Consider the following 24,595-nt stretch of genomic DNA (forward strand, 5'->3'; position numbering starts at 1 on the left):
CCTCTGGATCAGGATGAGTGCATTATGTAAGCTGGTTTCATCTGGTCTCCCATAACTCCACTGTATCGGCTGCAGAGACCATCGCAGAGACTTGCCCATAGATTCCGGTCTCGTGGCTGAGAGCGTGGCAGAGGCAGAGGCAGAGGCAGAGGCTGAGCATGAGGCAGAGGCTCAGGCAGCTGCTCCGGAAGCGGCGCAGCGCACAGTCATGAACACAGCGCAGAGTGGGCGCTCCTCGTCGCTCCTCCCGCTCAGAGGATCTGCGCCGTGGGTCAGGCACGCACACGTCACGTCACACGCTGCTTTGGCGGAGCACCGACCTGCTGCTGCCGTACCAGCTTCTTTTTGGCTGCGTTGTCTGTTTGGGTTTAAAATACGACTCGTTGTCTCCCTCCGCGGCAGAAGGCGACCAGCAAAGTTACCGGGGTTGATAATCGCAGTGAAACGAGCACACCGGTGACTGAAGGGAGGTGAAAGTTTCGCCGACATGAGTGTGGAGGCGTACGGGCCGAGCTCTCAGACCCTCACCTTCCTGGATACTGAAGAAGCGGAGCTGCTGGGAGCGGACACGCAGGGCTCGGAGTTTGACTTCACGGACTTTACTCTGCCCAGCCAGACACAGACACAGGGCCATACCCAGAGCCAGCTCGACGGACAGGTCTGTGGCTTTCGTTTCCCTGAAAACCCCATGATGTGCGCTGTTAGCAGTTGTTAGCTCGCAAGCTAGCTTAGCACTTCCTGCTAAGCTCGCTATTAATGGAAGTGGTGCTGTTTAGCTGTAAGCTAACGATTAGCCTTACGCTAGTTGACAAACCTAGAACTTTATTAAAGTGTCCCTTCCTGTGCGCTGGTATTTATTATGACCTTATAAAGAGGATGGGCTTGTGAAAGAGCTGCCCGACGTTATTAAATGTACGATTTGTTTTGCTCATTAGCATCTTCATTTTTCAGCTGAAAACGAGTTATTTTGGCGCCTGGCTCTCCCATATGTTAGCAGTAAAGTGTTAGCAAAGAATTCTCTGAGATTCGTGATAATACGAATGTATGTTCACTGCGTGATAAAATCAGCAAGAAACTGTCATTCTATGTACGCATGCGTACATTTAGGCCTGCAAACTAAGTTACTTTCCAAGTTTGCTTACATAATAATGAGAACATGGACACTACATGAGGAAGTGTCATGGGCTGTGTTTTTCTGATGTTATTGTTGCCATTTCAGTTAAATGGTCCGGATGACGGTCTTCTTAATGGAGGGGTGGATGACTCTGTGGCCAAAACTACTCAGCTGTTGCAAGAACTGAACTTTGAGGAAGATGAAGAAGATGCATACTACACCAAAGACCTGCCAGTGCATGCGTGCAGGTACAGAGTCTCTTACTAACACCTTCAAATGTGGACATATCTTTGACAACTGTATGTATGTTTCTAGGGTGCAACCTCATGTAAACATTTTTGTACTTTTACCTTTGACCTTAACTTGTTGCAGTTTGTGGAAACGGGTGGAACAATTTACTGAACGTCATAATACACATGGACAGATGTTATTAGTTTAAAAAAAATGAACTCATCCTCTAAGCATTGTAATTTGATAAGGAACTGCAATACTTTACCCAGATTAGCCTTGGTGTGATATTTGGTAGAAGTGCTTAGCTGTGGCCTACAGTACAGCCTCACTCGTATACAATATGATGATTCAACCATAACATTGCATATTTTTTTTAAAGTGAGAGATACATACGTTGTCCTGGTTCTGTCGTAAAGCAGCATTTATTTTACAGATTAATTGCAAAATGTTTATTTTTGTTTGATGTTTTTAATAGTTAATGTGTCTGTTTCTGTTCAACCACCTTTTAGCTACTGTGGCATCCATGATCCAGCCTGTGTGGTCTACTGCAACACCAGTAAGAAGTGGTTCTGCAATGGCCGTGGGAACACATCTGGAAGGTGGGTATTTCTACAAAATGTGTTTAGCAAACTACAAGGGCCAGCCTGACAATTAGACACAAAATATCGACTCTGATGCCACATTTATACCCAAATTTAAACATCTATTATGTATCGTTACAAGTATGTTCTTGAGGTTTTTTGTTGTTTTTGTTGCTTGATCCTCTTTAAGATATCATAAAATCCCTTCGACTCCGGGATTTGGGAATATGAATTGCTACAACTGGCTCAGGGCTGCTGCAAAATGAGGGAGGCAGGCTTAGGGCCGGGTACAGTTAAACGGTACCAACCAAAAAGCTTTGGTAGGGGGCGGTATTGAAAAACTAATATTCTTTTGGTGCCAAGTTTCGGTACTTTTTCTCTCTGAATATATGACCCTCAGTGAGTCTGAAAAAAGCAACAGGAACGTGTGTGCAGATAATAATTTTCTTAAAGCGAAGCAAAGCTTTATCTTACTAAACTTTTTTAATTATTAGGGATGGCCGCAGTCTGGACTAAATGAGGACTAAGACTACACCGGTTGTAACCCACGGCTAAACTAAATATGTTAGAAACTAAACCAGAACTGAATTAGAAACTTGAGCTTTTAGGCAAATTATAAAGCAAAACAGAGCAGCGACAACAGGAAATACATTTCTACCTTTAGGGACAGACACACGGAGGCTGACCATCTTGAATTTGCTTTAAAGTTGCATTATGCAAGTTTTTATGTAGGGAAGAAGATACATATTATTGGGTTATTGACCTTCTTGTGACCCTACGACTGGTTAGCATGGTTCCTTAACTTCCCATCACGGCGGCGTCTACAACGCTCCAGGATCAATGGTTTTGTAGGTTTTCTGGTGAGAGGCTCTGTCAATTGATCTTGGAGCATCATAGAGTTCTCTGTGATGGAAAGCAAACACGCCACGCAACCCACTGGTACAGCCACTGGGTCACCCAAAGGTCAAATACACACTAAAAGTTGCATAAAGCACCTTTTAAAATGTATGTCTTTGTTTCTGAAATCATTCCAGTTTTATACTAGTGTGCGTGTCGCGCCAAAGTCGACGCTTTATCAAAATCCTTGGCAGTTTGTTCAAAATTAATAAACTCTTTAGGGTTTGTTCTACACATTGTGGAGAAATGTAAGTGCTAAGAATGGGATCCATAGGACTTGCTTTGCCAAATGAAGAAAATATTTAGTTTATTAAGCAAGGCATTTAACAATTAAAATAATTTGTTTGTTCAAAAGAAAGATGCAAACTCGTGTAGGAGAGCACCAATACTGTGTAGGCTGTACATTACAAAGATATATTTATAATCCATTATTAGAGCTGACAATATGCACTGTATTAAAGTGACGGTGCTTGATTTAGTCTCTATTTCTTAATATATAAGCTCTGGGGCGCCCGGCGTGTGTCGCGCACCCGAACAGAGCGCATGTATGCTATCACTTACCGCTAAGCTGGAGGCTGCAGACACTGCACCTGTACAGTTATTTCCTCCAAAACGCATGAAATCTGCACGGCTTTGAAAAGGTTTTTCCGAGTCCTGCTGATGACCAGGCTGCGATGAGCGATAGATCCAGTGGCCAGACAAATGCACGAGATCCAATTTGGTCATAATCCGCCTCAAAAGCTTTGTTTCCAAAATAGTCCAAGCAGAATGTCCAGGAACAGCCCTAAGTCAAGTGCCGTGTATGGAAAGCAAAACTGAAACTTAATGAGCGCATGGCCTGCACTGCGCTCATTATTTATTTATTCATTTTTACTTTAGAGCACTGCAGTTTTGTTTTCTATTTTGTTGGGCACTTTTTATTATAAAGCAGCTTTAAAGAATTATAAAGCATTGCCAATTTTGTTGTGAGACTATTTAAATACTACCTAATGATGAACATTTAAATACAAAAAATACAAAATATAAAATTAATTAGTTTAATTTTAAACAAACGTAATACTTTTTATTTTGTGCTTGAACCGTGATGCACCGAACCGTGAGACGGCTGAACGGTTACACTCTCAGCCATTATACTTATACAAAGTGTCACCTTTTGAAACTAAAGTTGCCACAGTATCACAACGTCTAGCACAAAAACCACTTAAGCCCCGGAAAGAGCGGGACTTCCTTTGTAAATGTGAAAAGCTCCTAATTATTCCCTGAGGTAGGGCTGCTCGATTATAGAAACAATAATAATCACTATTATTTTAGTAATAATTGAAATCACGATTATTCAAACGATTATTTGTTGCCTTAAAAAAACAACTTTATTTTATTTATTCATTTTTATTATTATTTTAAAAAACAACTATGGACTACATATTCTTTGGACAATACACCTGTCCAACAGAGCCGCGCGGCCTGATGACATCATCACACGGCGCTAATGTTTTTATGTGAAACCAAAGCCTGAGCCTTTAGCACGTGAAAAACAAAGGGAACAGAAACAATCATCACAGCAGCATGAAGTAATAAGAGTTTGCTTTGAGCTCCGTTGATCTGCTCCTGAAGAAGAGTTTTAGACTTTTCTACTAAACAAAACCAGTGCCTGAGCAAAGGATGTCGAGGCTTCTGAACAGCTGTTCTCCTTCAGCACAAGGTGAGCTCTGAACAGTGGTGTTATCTCAAGAGTTAGGTATAAAAAGTATTAGTACGATATTATTTACAGTTCTGTCACGCTGCACTGCACTAACCACGCAGGACCCACGAGCGGGAGGGCATCCTTAATAATCGTTTGTTCTCGATTATGCTATTTTTGTGATCGTCTAGTGTAATAATCGAAATCGTGATCGAATTTCGATTAATTGCGCAGCCTTACCCTGAGGTTTAAATGTCCTACACAAAGTATAAAGGTGCTACACAATAGGAAAAGGCGTGTAATAAGCGTGTCTTGTGTTGGTCCACAGCCACATCGTAAACCACCTGGTGAGGGCCAAATGCAAAGAGGTGACGCTGCACAAAGATGGGCCCCTGGGTGAGACCGTGCTGGAATGTTACAACTGCGGCTGTAGGAACGTCTTCCTACTGGGCTTCATTCCTGCCAAAGCCGACTCCGTGGTGGTGCTCCTCTGCAGGTCAGTTTTTATTAAGCTATGCAGTCTTTAGCCCTGTCCAAGCATCTCCCCAGACAGCTTCTACATAAGTTTGACATGTTATTAATCATTGAAGTTGCTAGCATCCGATTCCAGACTAAAGCTTTTTCCACGTTTAACCCACCGTGCTCCCCTGTCCCTCACAGACAGCCGTGTGCCAGTCAGAGCAGCCTGAAGGACATCAACTGGGACAGCTCTCAGTGGCAGCCGCTCATCCAGGACCGCTGCTTCCTGCACTGGCTCGTCAAGATCCCTTCAGAGCAGGAGCAGCTGCGAGCCAGGCAGATCACCGCGCAGCAGATCAACAAGCTGGAGGAGCTCTGGAAGGTACCACTCTCACAACACAAGGAGCCTCCTAAGCGCTTTTAACTGTCTGTATAGGATTTGGTCTCTTTAATGTAATGAGAGCGGTTGGTTTAGATATCAGACAACTTTTGCTGGTCACTACAGGGAGAATGAGCTGCATCAGTATGACTTGATTTAGTCCCCGTAATGATGAGAGCCGTGTCCTCACAGCATGAAGGTCCTGGATTTTACTCTCCATGAGTATCTGCATATTTCCTCAGGGTGCTCTGGTTTCCCCTACCACTACAAATATGTACAATCTACAAGCATTAAATGTCATTAAATTGGTTTCAAACTGGCATTAAATTTAAAAAAAAAAATGGAATAGGGTTCCTGCAGGGTCTTAAAATGTCCTAAGGGTTAGATACACAATGGAATAATATGTATTTGTACTCTGCAGGTACATAATGTAATAAGATAAGACCCAAACTATAACTATAACTTGACTTTATTGGTGTGATAAATATGTTAATAGTAGGCCAGAAAACGGCTTAAAAGAGGGAAACGTGCTTCCTATGAGAGGTTTTCTTCCCCCTTGCCCAGGCCACGCCCCCTTGTGTTGCGTTCTGCATCTATCTAGTTGTCAAGGTAACAGCACTTGTCAAATCCCCATCAAACCAAAACAAAGGCATATTGTCCTCAAACAGCTGATCAAGCAAAAGCATTTTATCCCAGTAAAGACCAAAACGGAGGAAGGAACAGGGATGTCTCAGGTAGGTTACAACTGTAGCTTGTTTTTGAGACTCAAAACACAGCATGCCAGTTTGTACAGTTGGCTTATTGTTCTCATACAGTTGGTCAGATGTTAGTTTTGTGTTTTCACTCGATGTAGCAGTTTCTCAAAGTAACTAATAGCTGAAATTATGTCTATTTCTGACGCCACAAACACAGTTTAGTTACTTGCTGTTTTCACATAGACCGTTCTCCGTCTACCGTATGTTATTATTTGACTTGTCCATTCATTTGAGGTTCCATTTTAATTTATATTTAAATAGGCACAGTTCCAAACAGCTGATTGCCAACCAAGAGACACATGACTGAGAATTGACTCTGTGCATAATGTTCAGATCATGCTGACGGTCAACAATGGTAACAGCCCACACAGTGACGAACGGATTCGATCCAGCGCGCCAAAATAAAAGCACACAGCTCGTCTCATTCATTAGAATTAGAATTCACAAGAATATAATTAAATACACATAGTTTAAGTGCCACTGTAACGTAAACGAGACACATGTCCGCTCTGACTTTATTCGGTGACAATAAAAAAAAGAGGCGATGCTAAGCAGCTTGTTTACTTAAGGACAGGCCTTTACAGAGCCAGGTTTGCACTTGTTGCAGCCTGAGCAAGATACAGTGGATTTTAAAGGATACACCGCCCGATAAGCGCTTTAATAATATGAAGGATTAAACAGGAAGGCTAATACAACAATAGCTTAAAGTTTAGCTAGCAGCAGAGCTAAAGTTAGCATTGACCTGTTGTGCAAAAACAATATACCTTAGAAAAGTTCCTTGTTATTACTGATCCATGAGCCAAAGAGGCAAAAAAGTCCATGAACATCCCAAGGCTTTTATTACTGTAGCGAGTTCAGCCAGGGCCGTGTTTAAAACGAGGAGCGTCTCAGTATCAGCGAGGGTGAGGGGAGAGAAAGTACAGGCTGCAGAGAGAGGCCAAATCTCCCCAAAAAATATTCTTTCAGTTGAGAGATTGAATATGTTTTGTCTGTTAATAGTTAGGCATAAATAAAGTTGAACTTATGAATAATGAACAGAAACACAGCAAAAAAAAACACTTTAAAGGCCAGAAAATGTTTTACACCTGATAAGAATTATATATCTCACCATTTCTCCAAGTAAGTTGAGCCTTCGTTGTGTAAGGAAAAAAATCATTAGGTTATTAATAATTAATCTGTGCAGAAGAAATCCAGAGTAAAAGTGATATTTCTGTAGTCGGCTCTACAGCTGGTTAAAATCAATATTGTTTTAAGTTAACAAAGCTTCTGCTCATTTTCATTGAAGCTCTATGGACAGTTTTTTTTTGTATAGCAGTACATAACTGTCTAATCCTGTTTTTAGTTATATTCTTGCTCGCTATCGATAATCGACTTGACTTAGCCGTGTGAGGGATAAAATATGTGGTTGGTAGAGCTGAAACAAAGTGTATCTTTCAGGACAACCCCGGCGCGTCCCTGGAAGACCTGGAGAAGCCTGGTGTGGACGAGGCGCCCCAGCAGGTCCTGCTCAGATATGAAGATGCCTACCAGTACCAGAACGTCTTCGGCCCGCTGGTCAAACACGAGGCCGACTACGACAAGAAGCTCAAAGAGTCCCAGGTTGGTCTGATGCAGGAATGAAATGTTTTGTCGAATAAACAAATTCCTCATAAATCACTGCCCTAACTGACGGCACGTGTGTTGCAGACCCAGGACAACATCACAATCCGCTGGGACCTGGGACTGAACAAAAAGCGCATAGCGTACTTCACTCTGCCCAAGACCGACTCAGGTGGTAGTAGCACTCGATGGCTTATTCACCCGGATCCGGTTCAACCCGCCTGGCTCGGCTCTGGCCCCCGCTTCTCCAACCTGCATGCTCCACCCGGGCGCCTCTACCTCCCTCCCCCCACACCCCATAGTGGCATGTTGGCTTGGTTTGCTCTCTCTGCTCGGCTGTGCTTCCCAAAGACTGTCTCCAGAAAAGTGTGTCTCTATTTTAGGGTTGATTAAGGAGAAATTGTCATACATCAAGGTGGAAAAAAAAAGACAAATATTAGATCAAAGACAAACAGATTTTTACACTTGAGTGGTCTTTGGAAAGAACAGCTGTAGAGCATGTCCCTGTATAGGGCTGGACAATCATTTTCCCCACATTCCTCGAACTCCATTTTCGTTTAGATTTTTAGTTTTAATGATTAAAAACAATGAATGTCTTGGCCTTTCCTGCACTGGTAAGTAAATCGATCATTTGCCCGGACTCAAAACTGCGTGCTAACTCTGTCCTGCAGAAGCAAAGACTTGGGCTGGGTACTGTTACACGATACCAATATGGTCTCGAGAAAAAGTTTAGATAATGCTGGTATCGAAAACAGGTACTGAAATATATATATATATATATCTTTGTTTTGAGGCTGTTGGTCCAGGGGCAGCATTAAAGGGAGTGACTTGGTTGTTTCAGCTCAAATCAATCATTTTCCCCCCATTTATTTCTTTCCCCCCTTATAGAAAAAGAAAACTCAAATATTTTTTATTTCCTTTTTTTTTAGATATGGAAATGACTTCTTTTTTTTGCCCCGATTTTTTTCTCGTTTTCCCATTTCTTACCCCTAATTTTTGGTAATTTTTATATTTCTAGTATTTTTTACCTTCTTTTTGCCACAGTGTAAAATTTTTCACACAATTCTTGAAAATATTGAAAATGAAGATACCCGATATTGTACTTTTGCAGATCTTCCACACATTATCGTTCTGTTTTCTGATTCTAGACGAGAAATGTTCTAGTATTGGTGTCGAGACGGGCCTCACAGTCCACAACATTCCCACTGCACCGTGTAAACACACACTGTTGGTCTCGAGCAGCTCGAGTTGGCGCGCAAACACACCTTTAAAGACTTCGGTCCTACCGGTTCAATAGGAGTTGAATTATTCATGTTGTTTATTTATCCATTATTTGCTAGTGCAGCTGCTTGTATCACGTGATCAAGTGTCTGGACGACTTCTTCTTCGCTTCTCTGTTCTGCTTTTTGTCTTCTGGCCTGGCTCCTCTCACTGCTTTCGCTTTGTCAACAAGTGGGCGCTTCCTGCTGCCCAGTTCCCTGTCTTTGTTTCTGCGACAGGATTGGCCAATAAAAGTATCCATTAAAAACACACCATGCAATTATTCATTATATTGTTATATTCACTATTAGATTTTAATTTGTTGAATTGTCCAGCCCTATCCCTGCATGTTTTTTCCTCCACTCGTTTTCTCTCAACATACTGAAGCAGTTTTAATTGCTACCCTTTTTGTATTATTTTAACAGTTTTTTTTCTCCCTTTCAGACATGAGGCTGATGCAGGGAGACGAGATCTGCCTGCGGCACAAAGGCGACCTGGGCGTCACATGGAAAGGCGTCGGCCACGTCATCAAAGTCCCCGACAGTATCCTTAAAGTTCAAATAGGTACAAATAAGACACTGGTGCAATTTAAGACAGCGCAGTAATTCGCTCTTTTTTTTATTGCAATACTAGGTTGTAGTAATATGTCGCAAAGAGCCCCAATATGTCTCTGTCTCTGAGGGGTTCCATCTGACAGAAGTTCACATTTTTGGATCCTGTACCAAAAATTATATAAAGAGTTCCTTTGCAAAAACAGATAAGTGCCATTGAAAAAAAAACCTCAACCTACATTAGCAAATGTCTCTTTACATAGCAGTATTTTTCATTACCAGATTTGTTTCAGTGCCATGAAAATACAAAGAGTCATCTGTAGAATACAGTAACAAATTAAAAACCGATATCTGCTTTTGCAAATGAATTCTTCATCATCACCCCATTGTGGGCTGGGTACCGTCATCAATACCATGGTAGCGGGAACCGGGAAAAAAGTATTATAGTATTAAATGAAGTGACTTGGTTGTTTCAGAAAGAAAGTCTTATTTTTTTTTCAACATTTTTATTGAGTTTTCTTAAAAAGCAAGAATTGTTCTACAGGCTTTGATAAAAGAAAATGTATCCAAGTATTCATAATAATTAATATATAGAACAGTATTCAGTTTTCTGGTTATAGATGAGAAATATTTCAGTATAGTGAAATGACTGAAGTGTCAGCAGGCAGATTGTATTTTTTGATGTGGTTATAATGTGCGCCTAACTCGGTGCCTGTTGTTATGTGGAATTGTTCATATTTGCTGACGTGATTTCTTTGACCACTTGTGTAAAGACTATGGGGATGAAATAGCCATCGAGCTGCGCGGAGGTCAGGCGGCTCCAGTGGAAATCACACACAACTACCAGGTGGACTTTGTCTGGAAATCCACTTCCTTTGACAGGTATCAAGTCTTTTTGCAGTTTTATCTGAGGTTATGGAAGGGGTTGATTCATCCCCTTTCATACTTTTAAATAGGCTAATGTGTCTGCTGAGTCTTTCTTGTCCTGAGTGGACCCATCATGCATTATGCTTTACGAATTTTATGTTTTCTAACCTTTATAACTAAGTGCTGAAGGATGACTAATATGGTGACACTTGTGCACGTACGCACAGCAGTTGGATGCACAAATTCCTGAGTATTGTTTGTCCTTTGGCAGGATGCAGAGTGCCCTGAAGACCTTCGCCGTGGACGAGACCTCGGTGTCTGGCTACATTTACCACAAACTGCTGGGACACGAGGTGGAGGACGTCACCATCAAGTGCCAGTTACCCAAACGGTTCACCGCCCAGGGCCTGCCCGACCTCAACCACTCACAGGTGCCCACATTCGGGATCTTTGTCTCTGCACGTTGTTTGCCCTGCTTCATGGGATAAGGCTCAACCAGATCAAGCAATTCAATCCAAATTGCGATCTAAGCTTTAAGAAAATCCCGTGAAATGATTTGCCTTCCCTTCCGCACCTTGTGGATTGAACGTAGGGCTGGTCGATTATTGAAAAAATAATAATCACGATTATTTTTGTCATAATTGAAATCACGATTATTCAAACGATTATTTGTTGCCTTTAAAAAAATCCATCAAAAAAGTGACAAAAATCCATCAAAAAAATGACAAAAATCCAGCAAAAAGTGACAAAAATCCAGCAAAAAAGTGACAAAAATCCATCCAAAAAATGACAAAAATCCATCAAAAAAGACAAAAATCCAGCAAAAAAGTGACAAAAATCCAGCAAAAAATGACAAAAATCCAGCAAAAAAAGACAAAAATCCATCAAAAAATGACAAAAATCCATCAAAAAAGTGAGAAAAATCCATCAAAAAAAATGACACAAATCCATCAAAAAAGACAAAAATCCAGCAAAAAAGTGACAAAAATCCATTAAAAAATGACAAAAATCCAGCAAAAAAAGACAAAAATCCAGCAAAAAAAGACAAAAATCCATCAAAAAAATGACAAAAATCCATCAAAAAAGTGACAAAAATCCAGCAAAAAAGTGACAAAAATCCAGCAAAAAAGTGACAAAAATCCATCAAAAAAAATGACAAAAATCCATCAAAAAAGTGAGAAAAATCCATCAAAAAAATGACAAAAATCCATCAAAAAAGTGACAAAAATCCATCAAAAAAAGGGACAAAAATCCATCAAAAAAAGGGACAAAAATCCATCAAAAAAATGACAAAAATCCATCAAAAAAGTGACAAAAATCCATTAAAAAAAACAAAAATCCATCAAAAAAAAGACAAAAATCCATCAAAAAAAAAGACAAAAATCCATCAAAAAAGTGACAAAAATCCATCAAAAAAGTGACAAAAATCCATCAAAAAAGTGACAAAAATCCATCAAAAAAATGACAAAAATCCATCAAAAAAGTGAGAAAAATCCATCAAAAAAAAGACAAAAATCCAGCAAAAAAATTACAAAAATCCAGCAAAAATAGTGACAAAAATCCATCAAAAAAGTGACAAAAATTTAAAATTAGAAGAAGAAAAAATGAAAAAAAAAAAAAATTATAATCGATTTTTTGCGATTATGCTAATTTTGTAATCGTTTACTGTTGTAATCAAAATCGTAATCGAATTTCGATTAATTGCACAGCCCTAATTGAACGTCTACTCTTTTTTTCGATGCAGGTGTATGCTGTGAAGACGGTGCTGCAGAGGCCTTTGAGTCTCATCCAGGGCCCTCCTGGAACCGGCAAGACGGTCACTTCTGCCACTATAGTGTACCATCTGTCCCGCCAAGGAAATGGGTATGATTCCCACTGTTCTGTTCGAGTACCCAGTGTTTCAGTATCAGTCAGCGAATACAGTTCAGAAGTATAAAATGAGCCTGTACTCCAAAGCCACTCAAAATGATGAAGAATTATCTTGGTGGACAAAATGAACAGTGAATGTAAACCCCAAAGACAATCCAGTTTGTCGCTAACCTCGCTCCTCTCTCACAGGCCGGTCCTGGTGTGCGCCCCCAGTAACATCGCGGTGGATCAGCTGACCGAGAAGATCGACAAAACGGGGCTGAAGGTGGTGCGACTGTGCGCCAAGAGCCGTGAGGCCATCGAGTCGCCGGTGTCTTTCCTGGCTCTGCACAATCAGATCAGTAACATGGACAGGTCAGACCGCGGCACAGCACGCACTCTCTCATTATATCACTGACGGCAAGCGAAGAGGTGATTTAGAAAGATCAATGTGGCATTTGCCCGGTAAATAAGCACTTTAGTCTAGGGGTCGGCATTTGGGGATTTTACAATATCGGCTATCGACCGATATCTCTGGGACCTGATAGAGATTTACAGTTTTTGCATTGGAAAGAGCGAAGTCAGGGCTTTAAAACGAGTCCCACAACTCCCTCAGCCTCAGAGAAGCATCGCAATGACACATGGTGAGCTACACGTTTGATTCAACGTTTGATTCAGAACCTGAAGAATTCTATCGCTGAGTTAGTTTTAACCTCCACAATTGTATATTTGATTGCCGTGTAAAATGCCATGGCTAGCAACAGTATGCTAATGCTAACAGCAGCTAATCAAAGCTGGGACAGAAACTATTGAATTCCCTAAAGTAATAAAGTAAAACCGGCTATGTATGTGTTTTTTACAGGATTATCGACCAAACATTTGGAAAAAACTCTCAAAAATATCGTCCGAGTATCAGCATCGGCCAATAAGAATTACTACTGAATATATTTTCACTTTTGCTTTGTTTTTTTGGGGGGTAAAAGCTTAATGATTTTTGAATTACTATTAATCCTTTTAGAAAAAACATCAACAAAACTCAAGGGGCCTTTGAAGTTTCAGTTTCTCGTGGTTGAAATGCAGTAGTTTTGCCTGCAGTGTCTCCCGCTCTGATGGCGCACATGGCCTTCCTGAAATGTGTCTTTTTATTAAAGTGTGTCGTCCCCTTGTGGTCATTTGCAGCATGCCTGAGCTGCAGAAGCTCCAGCAGCTGAAGGACGAGACCGGGGAGCTGTCCTCCGCTGATGAGAAGCGCTACAGAGCTCTGAAACGCTCCGCTGAGAGAGAGCTGCTCATGGTGAGGCCTCGCTAATGTCTCCCCTCTGCTGCCCCCTATTGTTCAAATGGCCCTGTGTGTAATGTTACCTCTTGTTTAAACGCAGCTTTGCTTCTAAGTCAGATCTTGTGTTTTTAAGTGTGCGTTAGAGAAAGCTGAAGCTCTAGCGTTTCCCTCTATTGTAGAACGCTGATGTGATCTGCTGCACATGTGTGGGAGCCGGAGACCCGCGCCTGGCCAAGATGCAGTTCCGCTCCATCCTCATCGACGAGAGCACCCAGGCGACTGAGCCCGAGTGCATGGTCCCTGTGGTGCTCGGGGCCAAGCAGGTACTCTCCGTTACTTGACTACAAAATGTTACTTACCCCGGAGAGTCAGTGCTTTAGCTGCATGTGTGTCCTCTACAGCTGATCCTGGTGGGAGACCACTGTCAGCTGGGCCCTGTGGTCATGTGTAAGAAGGCAGCCAAAGCGGGGCTGTCCCAGTCCCTGTTTGAGCGCCTGGTGGTTTTGGGCATCAGGCCCATCCGCCTGCAGGTGCAGTACCGCATGCACCCCGCTCTCAGCGCCTTCCCCTCCAACATCTTCTACGAGGGCTCTCTGCAGAACGGAGTCACAGCAGGTGAGCCTCGCAGCTTCACTTGAGGCAAAAAAATCAGCATTTTTATTTCAGGACTAGTTCAAACTCATCCGAATTCAAGATACATACCGCTTTGCTTATTTCAATTTGTTTCCTTCATTTTCCCTAGCCGACCGCATCAAGAAGGGCTTTGACTTCCAGTGGCCGCAGCCGGACAAGCCCATGTTTTTCTACGTCACTCAGGGGCAAGAGGAAATCGCCAGTTCTGGGACGTCCTACCTGAACAGGTGAATTAGTCTGACAATCTTGTTTCCTGTTGTTATTGTGGTGTCTGATATGAAAAAGCTACACTTCAGCTTATATAGAGGCTTTACCTTTCTGTATTGTGGAAAAGTAATGGGAGATACAGAAACAGACAGTTTGTTTCACGGGGTTAGGTGCAAGTTCGTGATTATATACTCACTACTGCTCATTCTACACATTAGGACATGGCTGGAACATGTAGGGGGAGGAAAATACATAATTTAGTGTTGTTGACCTTTCAGTGACCCAGCATCTTTACTTTCCATCCCAGGCGCCAAGGATCAATTGATTTTAGGGTTTCTGGTAGGTTTTCATTGCTGATGGAAGTGTACATTCTATCCCAAAAACCTACCAGTAACTAAAAAAAAACAATTAAAGTACCAGGCCAATCGTTAATCACAACCATACTCCATTTCAAAGATGCATGTAATATTTTCTTCATCTTTTCAATGAAAACTATATATATATAAATACACAAAAATACGAACTTTATACCTGAAGCACTCATACACTTAAATGTGACCTAATCCAAAGTAAAACGCATCTTCTAAAGTAAGTGTAACAAACAGGACTGAAGCTGCCAACGTGGAGAAGATCACTACGCGTCTGCTGAAGGCCGGAGCCAAACCAGACCAGATCGGCATCATCACGCCGTACGAGGGCCAGCGCTCGTACCTGGTCCAGTACATGCAGTTCAGCGGCTCCCTGCACACCAAGCTCTACCAGGTAACACACCAACAAAGTCCCGATCATCGCCGTCATGAGGGTTTTTTTAATGGTGAGGTCACAGCGGACATGGTGGAAACTCCTGTTGTGCCTTCACAGCAGGTGGAGATCGCCAGCGTGGACGCGTTCCAGGGCAGGGAGAAGGACTTCATCATCCTGTCGTGTGTCCGAGCCAACGAGCACCAGGGCATCGGCTTCCTCAACGACCCGCGCCGCCTCAACGTGGCCCTCACCAGAGCCAAGTAAGGCACGCCTCCTGCGGGGCTCCGTCAGCTCACAGCCTGACTTTGGCCATGCTTTGAAATAGGGCTGTGCAATTAATCGAAATTCGATTACGATTTCGATTACAACAGTAAACGATTACAAAAATAGCATAATCGCAAAAAAAATCTATTATAATTTTTTTTTTTAATTTTTTCTTAAAATGTTTTTTTTTTTAATTTTTTTTCTAATTTTTAATTTTGGGATTTTTGTCACTTTTTTGATGGATTTTTGTCTTTTTTCTGCTGGATTTTTGTCTTTTTTTTAATGGATTTTTGTCACTATTTTTGCTGGATTTTTGTCTTTTTTTCTGCTGGATTTTTGTAAATTTTTTTATGGATTTTTGTCACTTTTTTGGCTGGATTTTTGTCTTTTTTTATGGATTTTTGCTGGATTTTTGTAATTTTTTTGATGGATTTTTGTCACTTTTTTGGCTGGATTTTTGTCTTTTTTCTGCTGGATTTTTGTAATTTTTTTGATGGATTTTTGTCACTTTTTTGATGGATTTTTGTCTTTTTTTGCTGGATTTTTGTCTTTTTTTAATGGATTTTTGTCACTTTTTTGATGGATTTTTGTCACTTTTTTGATGGATTTTTTTAAAGGCAACAAATAATTGTTTGAATAATCGTGATTTCAATTATGACAAAAATAATCGTGATTATTATTTTTTCAATAATCGAGCAGCCCTATTTTGAAACGGTCTAAAGCCGGACTCCTTTAGTTGCAGAGTTTCTGAAAGTTTTTAGAGTTCACAGCCAACATTTAGTTTGAGCATTACACAGCTCTAAAGGAGGGCCGAGTGTTATCAGAGCTGTTCATGTATTATTCAGGGGTGTAACGGTACACGGGAAGTATTGGAGCATTTCAAGCAGGTTTGGTCCATTTATTTAGTAGTTTAAGTGCAGAGGGACAAATCTTTCACACGTTTCACACTGTTTCTTGAGCATATTCCGGTGCATTATTTATGAGCGCGACCTTTTGAGTGGTGGCAGCGATTTTACGAAGGTTTTTTTTAACTATCCAAAGTGTTTAACATTTAAAAATACGATTTGGATCCACTCGCAAGCAACTTCAGTCAAACTCTAGCCCTTTGTCGCGCCGCAGTTTACTCTCCGGAGAAAAACACATGGTCTATATCAAGTGGTGCACGAACCTGTCGACCTAAATGGGCCTCTTTGTAAGTGTTTTGCCGGTTTTGTTTTGTTTTGTTTTTTTGTACTGAAAAAATACCAAACTGAACCAAATGTCTTTTTAGTGAACAGTTACACCCCGGGGTCGCGAGACAAATTTGGGGGGTCGCCAGAGCATATAGATAAAATATATATTTTAATATTATTATTATGGTGTTTTTTAAGAGTTATATAGGTTAACCTCTTAACTCCCGCCTGAACCGAGAGGATCTTTTTCCTCACGTCATCAGATTTTTTTTCCATTTTTTTGTTGGGTATTCAACTCATTTTTGTAACTTTTTCATAATTTTTTCGTCATTTTTTGTCACATTTTTGTCAATTTTTTGTAATTTTTTTGTCACATTTTTATCACATTTTTGTAACTTTTGTGTCACATTTTGTCACATTTTTCTAATTTTTTTGTCAATTTTTTTATCACTTTTTTGTAATTTTTTGGTCACATTTTTATCACATTTTTGTTACATTTTATCACATTTTTGTCATTTTTTGTCACATTTTTTAATCACATTTTTGTCAATTTTTTGTAATTTTTTGTCACATTTTTATCACATTTTTGTAATTTTTGTGTCACATTTTGTCACATTTTTGTCATTGTTTGTCACATTTTTTAATCACATTTTTGTCACATTTTTTGTCATTTTTCGTCAATTTCTTGTTACATTTTTGCCATTTTTTTCATACATTTCTCGTCATTTTTTTGTCAATGTTTTCTCACTTTTTTGTCACATTTCCATCATTGTTTTCGTCTCAGTTCTGTCGCTATTTTCACAGCTTTTTTCCAGAAGCTTTTGGACTGGGGGTAAAGCCAAACTTGAGAAAATGTGCTCGGTTCAGGTTAAGTTAAGGGGTTAATGTCCCTGTTTTTCCCATGGTCTGACCCGGGTGGGGGTCACGATCCTAATTAACTGTTATAATGGGGGTCGCGGCTCTAAAAGGTTGAGAACCACTCATTCTGGAACCCGGTTTTAAGTGATACTTGTAAGAAATGTGTGCACTCATCATTTTGACTTGACCCCGTGTGATTGTAGGTATGGAGTGATCATCGTGGGGAACCCGAAGGCCCTGTCCAAGCAGCCTCTGTGGAACAACCTGCTCAACTACTACAAGGAGCAGAAGGTCCTGGTGGAGGGCCCCCTGAACAACCTGCGCGAGAGCCTCATGCAGTTCAGCAAGCCCCGCAAGCTGGTCAACACCATCAACCCTGTCAGTACCCGGCCGACCCGTGTCCGTCCGTGTTGTGGAAATAACAGCTGAATCAAAGTGGTTTCGTGTGTGTGTGTTTGCAGGGAGGCCGTTTCATGAGCTCAGCCATGTACGACGCCCGAGAAGCCCTCATCCCGGGCTCCGCCTACGACCGCTCCAGTGCAGGTACGCAGCTCTAAAAATACTCATCACTTACATCACCCTTAATTGGTTTTATGTTGGTTGCTTGTTTCTGTTCTCATTTTTCCAAGTTTGGAGACGGGAGAAAGATCATTCAACTCTTGTTTTTCTAAATACATACTGTAGTGCTCCTTTGCAATCATGTCATTTGGCCGAGACGAGCTTTACCGTGAGCCTGCTCTCGCTTTGCAAACTTATTAATTGTCTTGGAGAGTAAATACTACGCTGACAGGAAAGGCGAAGGGAGTGAGGGTTACTGTGCATCCAATTATGCAATGGAAATATTTTTTTTCACTCAAACTTTGCTGTAAATACTGTTTAAAGTTACGTTAGCCCGCACTTAGCTTTGCCCGTTAGCCTGTTAGCTTCTTCTTCGTGATTACATTAGTGTGTATTGGTGGCTCCGGACCGGTGGCAGTCAAGTTGCAAACATGGTTTTCTGGTCAGAGACACCAGGGGGCGATGAAAGACCCTCCAATCATCCCATAAACACTTGTATTACCCCCACAGGGACTACGGAAAGGATTTATTAAGGTAAACACGTTACTTAGTACTGCTTTAAGAATGTTTTTCAGGTTGAAGGTAGATAATGGCAGTGGGAGTTCATTGGAGGCTCTTGTAGGGCTGGGTGATTTTGAGGAAAAAATAATCACAATTATTATCCCCATATTGATTTTTTAAATTAAAGCAGTACAAAGTAGCGTGTTTACCTTAATAAATCCTCCCTGTAGTCCCTGTGGGGGTAATACAAGTGTTTATGGGATGATTGGAGGGTCTTTCATCTCCCCCTGGTGTCTCTGGACAGAAAACCATGTTTGCAACTTGACTGCCACCGGTCCGGAGAAAGCAATACACACTAATGTAATCACGAAGAAGAAGCTAGCATGCTAACTGGCAAAGCTAACTGCGGGCTAACGTCACTTAAACAGTATTTACAGCCAAGTTTGAGTGAAAAAAATATTTCTATTGTGTAATTGGATGCACAGTAACCCTCTCTCCCTTCGCCTTTCCTGTCAGCGTAGTATTTACTCTCCAAGACAATAAGTTAAAAAATCGTAACTTGCTACGACACCTGTAGTTGCGCTTGTGGCCTCTAGGGGGAAGAGTTACTTAGTACTGCTTTAAAAACAAACTGCAACTTCTACCCTCTAAGAACACCACATCTAAACACACAAACATCTGCAAAGGAGCTGCAAAAAAGAAAGAATGTTTGAAGGATGTCAGAAGTCCGGCTAATCCACTCTTCTTTCGACGATAACCTCAAAAATAATCCACATGTCCCAAATACAGCGATTGACCCTTATTAAAATCGTGATTAGATTAAAACTCTTGGCTCCCGTGAGAGACGATGACTTTGATGATAATGAATCATCCGCGGAGTGTGAAGTGTCAGTAATGTTTTTATGTTTCCAGCTGGCCGTCCCAGTATGTACTTCCAAACCCACGATCAGATCGGGATGATCGGCGCGGGCCCGGGGCACATGGCGATGAACCTGCCCATCCCCCTGAACCTGGTCATGCCCCCCATGCCTCCCCCGAGCTACATGGGACAGGCCAACGGACCAGCAGGTAGGGCGGAGTTTACACTGCATTAAAAAGAACTCCTTCAGTTTGATTCCACGTGTATCTGATGACGTTTATTGTATGGCAGCTTTCTCACAATACCACGTGTTGATCCGCAGAACTCGCGACCAGGATTTTAGAAATAAGTGAGGTCCATTATTGTCTTTCAGCGCGGTGTGTTGGAATTAAACAAATGCAATTTAGTGAAATCTGGTGTATTTTAGACCATGTTTCACAGTAATGAAAATCATCAAACCGGCCAAATTTAGAATCTGCCTGTGGAGTAGATATTTTAAATGAATGAGGGGGAAAAAGCTAGACTTAATTGAGCCTTTTTATCTACTTTATTATCTCTTATTTAAATGTATTGATTTTTTTTCTGCAACTTGTATCATCATTTAATTATTTTTATAAGCATTTTTTACATTTCACACACAGGCAGGATATGAGGACAATATATTGGTCTGAAAAATAAAAATAAAAAAAATAATTATAATAAAAAAATGTCCCCACCACTCAGGTCTCCTATCCCGTCTCTAACCCATTCTCTAAACCCTTCCCCCCCTCCCCCCCCATCTGCTAGGAGCCTGAAAGAAAGGAAAGCCCGTAAGGCAAGAGTCAGGAGAAAAGGAAGAAAGCAGTAGAAAATAAGTTTAGAAAGAAAAAGATTGGAAGAAAAAAAGAAGAGAGAAGAAAAGGACAGTAGAAGAGATAAGAGTAAAGGAGTAAAATAAAGGAATGTGCAAAAAAAGATATAGTAGAGTTAAAAACAACATACCGTGACGAAGGGAGGGAAAGAAGGAGGGGAAAAGATAATAATGATAGTTTTTTTTTTTTATGTTAAAAAAAAAAAAAGAAAGGAGAAAAAAGAGGGGGAAGGGAAAAGTAAGACAGTTAATTATGGTAAATATATTCGTGGATGAAAGGTATTGTGTTAGAAGTTATGTTTCATTTATCATATATATTTATCATCTTATCAACTCGTATCAATGTAAAATTTAATTATTTGTACTTATTTCTAGATTGCTTACATACTTTCTCAAGCATATATCCGCTGGAGCACACCCACAGCGCTCATTCGTTCCAATAGGAGAAAAAAAGACAGCCATGCTCGTGACAGGTGTTTACTCAGGGGGGTTAATGGTAAACTGTGTCCTGATTTAACAGTTAATATTATGGGAAAAAGTCCTTCGCTGAACTTTGACCTAAGGATCATGTCCTCATTTAAACAAACACCGGAGCTGGTTAAGTCGACCCGGGAGCGCTGCTTTTGGGTCAGTGTGACGTACGTCTCTCCTCTGCTTCTGTCCTTGTGACCCTAATGTCCCCCATCTGTCTCTTTAAACGAGTTTGTTTTCCCTGGGGGACATGACAAGCCCGTCCCGTTCATTTGGGAACACCTTTCGCTCACCTGGTGTGATAAAGGAGAGCCCGGTCCCTTCAGCCCTGTCGTCCTGTTTGTGTGCAGGGATGAAAGGCGGCGGTGGTATGAAGGGGAAGCTTGGTCGCGGTGGGCGTCAGAGACCACGTGGGGGCCACTCTCAGGGGAACGGCCCCCACAGCCAGGCCAGTCAGGACGGGGCCTCCCAGCCCTTCTCTCAGGGCCCGCTCACCCAGGGATACATGCACATGAGCCAGCCCTCTCAGATGAGCCAGCCCGGCCTGTCGCAGCCCGAGCTGTCCCAGGTAACAACACACGCTACATACGTGACCACTTCAATAATGCTGTGATATAAGCTAACACGTTTCTCCTAACGCTGTGATTCAGGATAGCTATCTTGGAGATGAGTTCAAGTCCCAGATGGATGTGGCCCTGTCCCAGGACTCCACATACCAGGGCGAGCGCGCGTACCAACACGGCGGAGTGACTGGCCTGTCGCAGTACTAGAGAGTGAGTACTTTACTCAGAGCTCCATGTTTACTGCAAACACTACAGTATCTACACATCCAACAATCCTCTGAGGGGAAAGAAAATGGCACTAAAGTGATCGTCTGGAAGTCTGTTTCAATTATACGTTTTATAAAATGTTCAAAGTCATCCACCTGCTCTTGCATTTTGATGTAAAGTAAGTAATAATATATCATTTTTATAAAGTCCCTCCCCCCTGATCTCAGCAGTTAATCAGAGTCTACTATCCTCCCGTGTTGACCAATGAGATCAGCGTTCCCTGTGAATCAGCCTGTCAGGTCCAATCAGGAGGAGTGGGAGGAGCTTGATCATTTTTACTTTTGAAAAGTGTGTTCCTGCTGTCCTCATTTTGCAAATGAAGAAGGGCTTTGTGGATAAAGAGGGAAGGGATTTGATTGTTTACTTAAAAAAAAAATCACTCTTATCTCTCCTCACTTTGCAAATGTACAGAATTTCACAAAATTATAACCCAAAATTTAAACCTGGCTCCAACCATTCAGATTGTGTCCCTGAAAACATGTGCATCACAGGATTTTTTAAGGCTTGAAATGTCTTATTTCATTCAGCTTTTCAATTCAAATTCACACAGATGAGATTTTTGCCTGATTTTCTCTTGAACTTCTCAGTTTTAATGATTCAGTGAAAATGTTTGGTATCCACATGCTGCTGCGGGGATATACTCGTGCATGTGCCAGACGTTCATAAACTTTAAGGCCGTTTTCATTCCACTCTTTAAAGGGACTAGATGCAAGTTGGCCATTTTATACTCACTACTGCCACCTCAGGTCATGCTTGTAACTGCAGCTTCTATATTAAGCTCGTGCATGACGGCACTTCAGACCGAATTAACACCTTTCTGAGTGACAGTGCAGGATTTTTTATTTAGGGAACAGGTCTGAGCTCATTCTACACATTAGGACATGGCTGGAACATGTAGGGGGAGGAAAATACATCATTTTGATTTTTTTAAACTCCATATAGTCCCTTTAACAACATGTCCACTTTAGACTCCACACTTTACAGGCTTGGACTAAACAACATTTGCTCTGGGGGATTTATCCTACATCTAATTCCTTCCTGATTGATTGAGCTTTGAACCCAAAAAGCACAGGGTGACATTTAATTTTTTTCCACTAATGACTAGTTTATTAGAGTAAACTCTGTGCAAATCTTTGTAACCAATATATGAACAAAATAAAGTTTAAACAAGGCTCTATCCATAAAAACATGACTTGCAACACATTCCCCTCCCCCCATATTTATGTCTGTAGCCTAAAATAAGTCTTTCTAAAACAGTGTGTGGCCTTAAAGCCAGCAGACGAGCACGCGCCTGGTCTTTGTCTCCTGTAAAGTGCTTTGTGAAAGGCGCTGTACAAATAAAGCTGTTCTTCTGCTTTTGCAGGCGGCTGACGGAAGGAGCTAGGCCTGAGCGGAGCTTAGTTCATCTGAGCTTTTTAATCTGAGAATTAATAAAAAACATACTATGGATACATGTTTTCCTCTGCTACATCCGAAAGCACCCGCCGCGTGGAAGGGGCAGCGGGGAGCGCCACACCAAACGATGACCTGCGTGCGAACAGACGGTGGGACCGTGGACACAGACCGGGAGGGGGCGGAGCGGCCGCACCGCGGGCCCGCACCGACACGAGAGGCCCCACAGGGGGCGCCCAGGAGGAGGGCCGACCGCTGAGGAACGAACAGCGGAGGAAAAACACGGATTGATCCTCCCTAAACCACCGCAGACGACTCCCGGCGAGGATGCGGGGAGTCCCAAGTGTCCACGCTTTCCGAGGAGGTTGATAAAAGTCTGGAAAAGGTCATCAAAATGGCTTGAAGAATCGTTCCTGGGAAAAGGCCACGCCCCAGCAGCAGCGGAGGAAGCAGCAGTCGTCTGTTTGGAGGAGGAAGTAAAAACATGGTTTCTGTGCTTGGATTTAAAAAAACAGCCTTGACTTGAAAAACCTTGACTTGCCTTGTGGAGCCACGGCCTCGTTTTGCGCCGGAATGGTGTGCTTTGGCATGGACACTCTACGAGGCGGCACCCGCGCTCGCCGAAGAGTCACGGGACACTTTTCTCTCGTCTGTGGAATCTTTATCACAGAGCACAACTTTTGCTAAAGCTACGAAACATGACCAGCATTGGATACATGAGGTTTCCTTGTTTTATGAAAATGAAATGCGTTTTCTTTGCTTCTACAAATCTTTTTAATGAATGTTTAGAAATTGGCATTGACAAACCCAGAAGGGAGTGGTCGACTATTTGCATGTTTCTTTGGTGAAATGACCTTTTCAACAGAGTCTGCACAAGAGGCGAGAGGTCGGCTTTATTTACAACTCGAGGGCTGCCCTCTAAAGCCATTCAAAGCTACTGCCCCCATGTGGAGAGCTGTGTTTCAAATCAATGTTGGTGTGGAAGCTGGAGAAGACGGGCGGGGGCGTGTCTAAGGAGGGGGCTGAGGTAGTGTCAGGCTCAAGAGTTACTTTGATTTGAATCATTTTGGATGAGCAGGTCGCTATCATGGGCCTCATACTAACAATCATTTGTTCTGCTGTTTAGAAGAAAAGGTGCAGGATCACGGGAATCGCTACACGGAGTTAATCGACTTTTTTGATTATGACATGATTACGTTTAATAAAATGAAATGTCCAGTGTCAAGCCGGTGTCAGGCCAGTGAAGCCATAACTGCTTAATAAAAGTGATTATGTGTAGGTGAATTTAGGAATCTAGGACTCATTTTAAAGCTTTCTACCATAGATAATAATGAACTATCTTCGTTCTATCGTACGAGACATGATATGTGACCACACCTCTGCCCTACGCCTGCTCTCTGCACTGAAGAGTCCACAGGTGAAGTCCTGCTGTTTGGTGGCTTTACACAAACGGAGACTCTTCCCATTAAAATACACGATACGACTCAAACCGAGGGTGCAAACAGTTCTGAAGGAGGTCGCACCCCTGTAGATCCGGGCCTGAGTCTTACGGGTCAAGCATGTTTGATTTGATCTGAGGCCACGTGTGTGAAGGGCTTATTCCCACTCATCAGGCTCCTCTAGTGTGTTTTAACTATGTGCCGGCCCTTTGTAAACGTCCAGACACGCCCCCGAGGCCGGGATTATGGGTATAGTGATCACTTGTACTGCTCCGAGTGGGCTTCCGTCTCCACATCGTGAACCATCGGGGTTAAACCT

At 41.9% G+C, this 24,595-nt stretch overlaps 1 protein-coding gene across 4 annotated transcripts; it reads left to right on the top strand.

The window, feature by feature from the left end:
- The first annotated feature begins 278 nt into the window (after nucleotides 1-278).
- Nucleotides 279-23,789, top strand: LOC306981340 (regulator of nonsense transcripts 1-like). Of its 4 annotated transcripts, none has more exons than XM_079580921.1 (24): nucleotides 279-658; nucleotides 1,220-1,362; nucleotides 1,855-1,944; nucleotides 4,830-4,997; nucleotides 5,162-5,342; nucleotides 7,532-7,693; nucleotides 7,781-7,868; nucleotides 9,398-9,517; nucleotides 10,278-10,386; nucleotides 10,643-10,802; nucleotides 12,116-12,234; nucleotides 12,430-12,594; nucleotides 13,399-13,513; nucleotides 13,678-13,821; nucleotides 13,900-14,113; nucleotides 14,241-14,358; nucleotides 14,944-15,100; nucleotides 15,200-15,342; nucleotides 17,580-17,754; nucleotides 17,838-17,919; nucleotides 19,348-19,503; nucleotides 20,966-21,183; nucleotides 21,266-21,388; nucleotides 22,809-23,789. In XM_079580921.1, exons 1-23 carry the CDS (start codon nucleotides 488-490, stop codon nucleotides 21,383-21,385), a joined length of 3,318 nt encoding a protein of 1,105 aa, XP_079437047.1. In that variant the 5' UTR covers nucleotides 279-487; the 3' UTR covers nucleotides 21,386-21,388; nucleotides 22,809-23,789. The 4 variants fall into 4 exon arrangements, with proteins under 4 accessions (XP_079437047.1, XP_079437049.1, XP_079437048.1 ...); XM_079580923.1 differs by having other exon boundaries at nucleotides 9,398-9,496; XM_079580922.1 differs by having other exon boundaries at nucleotides 7,781-7,865.
- Nucleotides 23,790-24,595: the final 806 nt, after the last annotated feature.

Source organism: Gobius niger (assembly GCF_951799975.1).
Source record: "Gobius niger genome assembly, chromosome: 22".
NCBI classification, from domain to species: domain Eukaryota; kingdom Metazoa; phylum Chordata; class Actinopteri; order Gobiiformes; family Gobiidae; genus Gobius; species Gobius niger.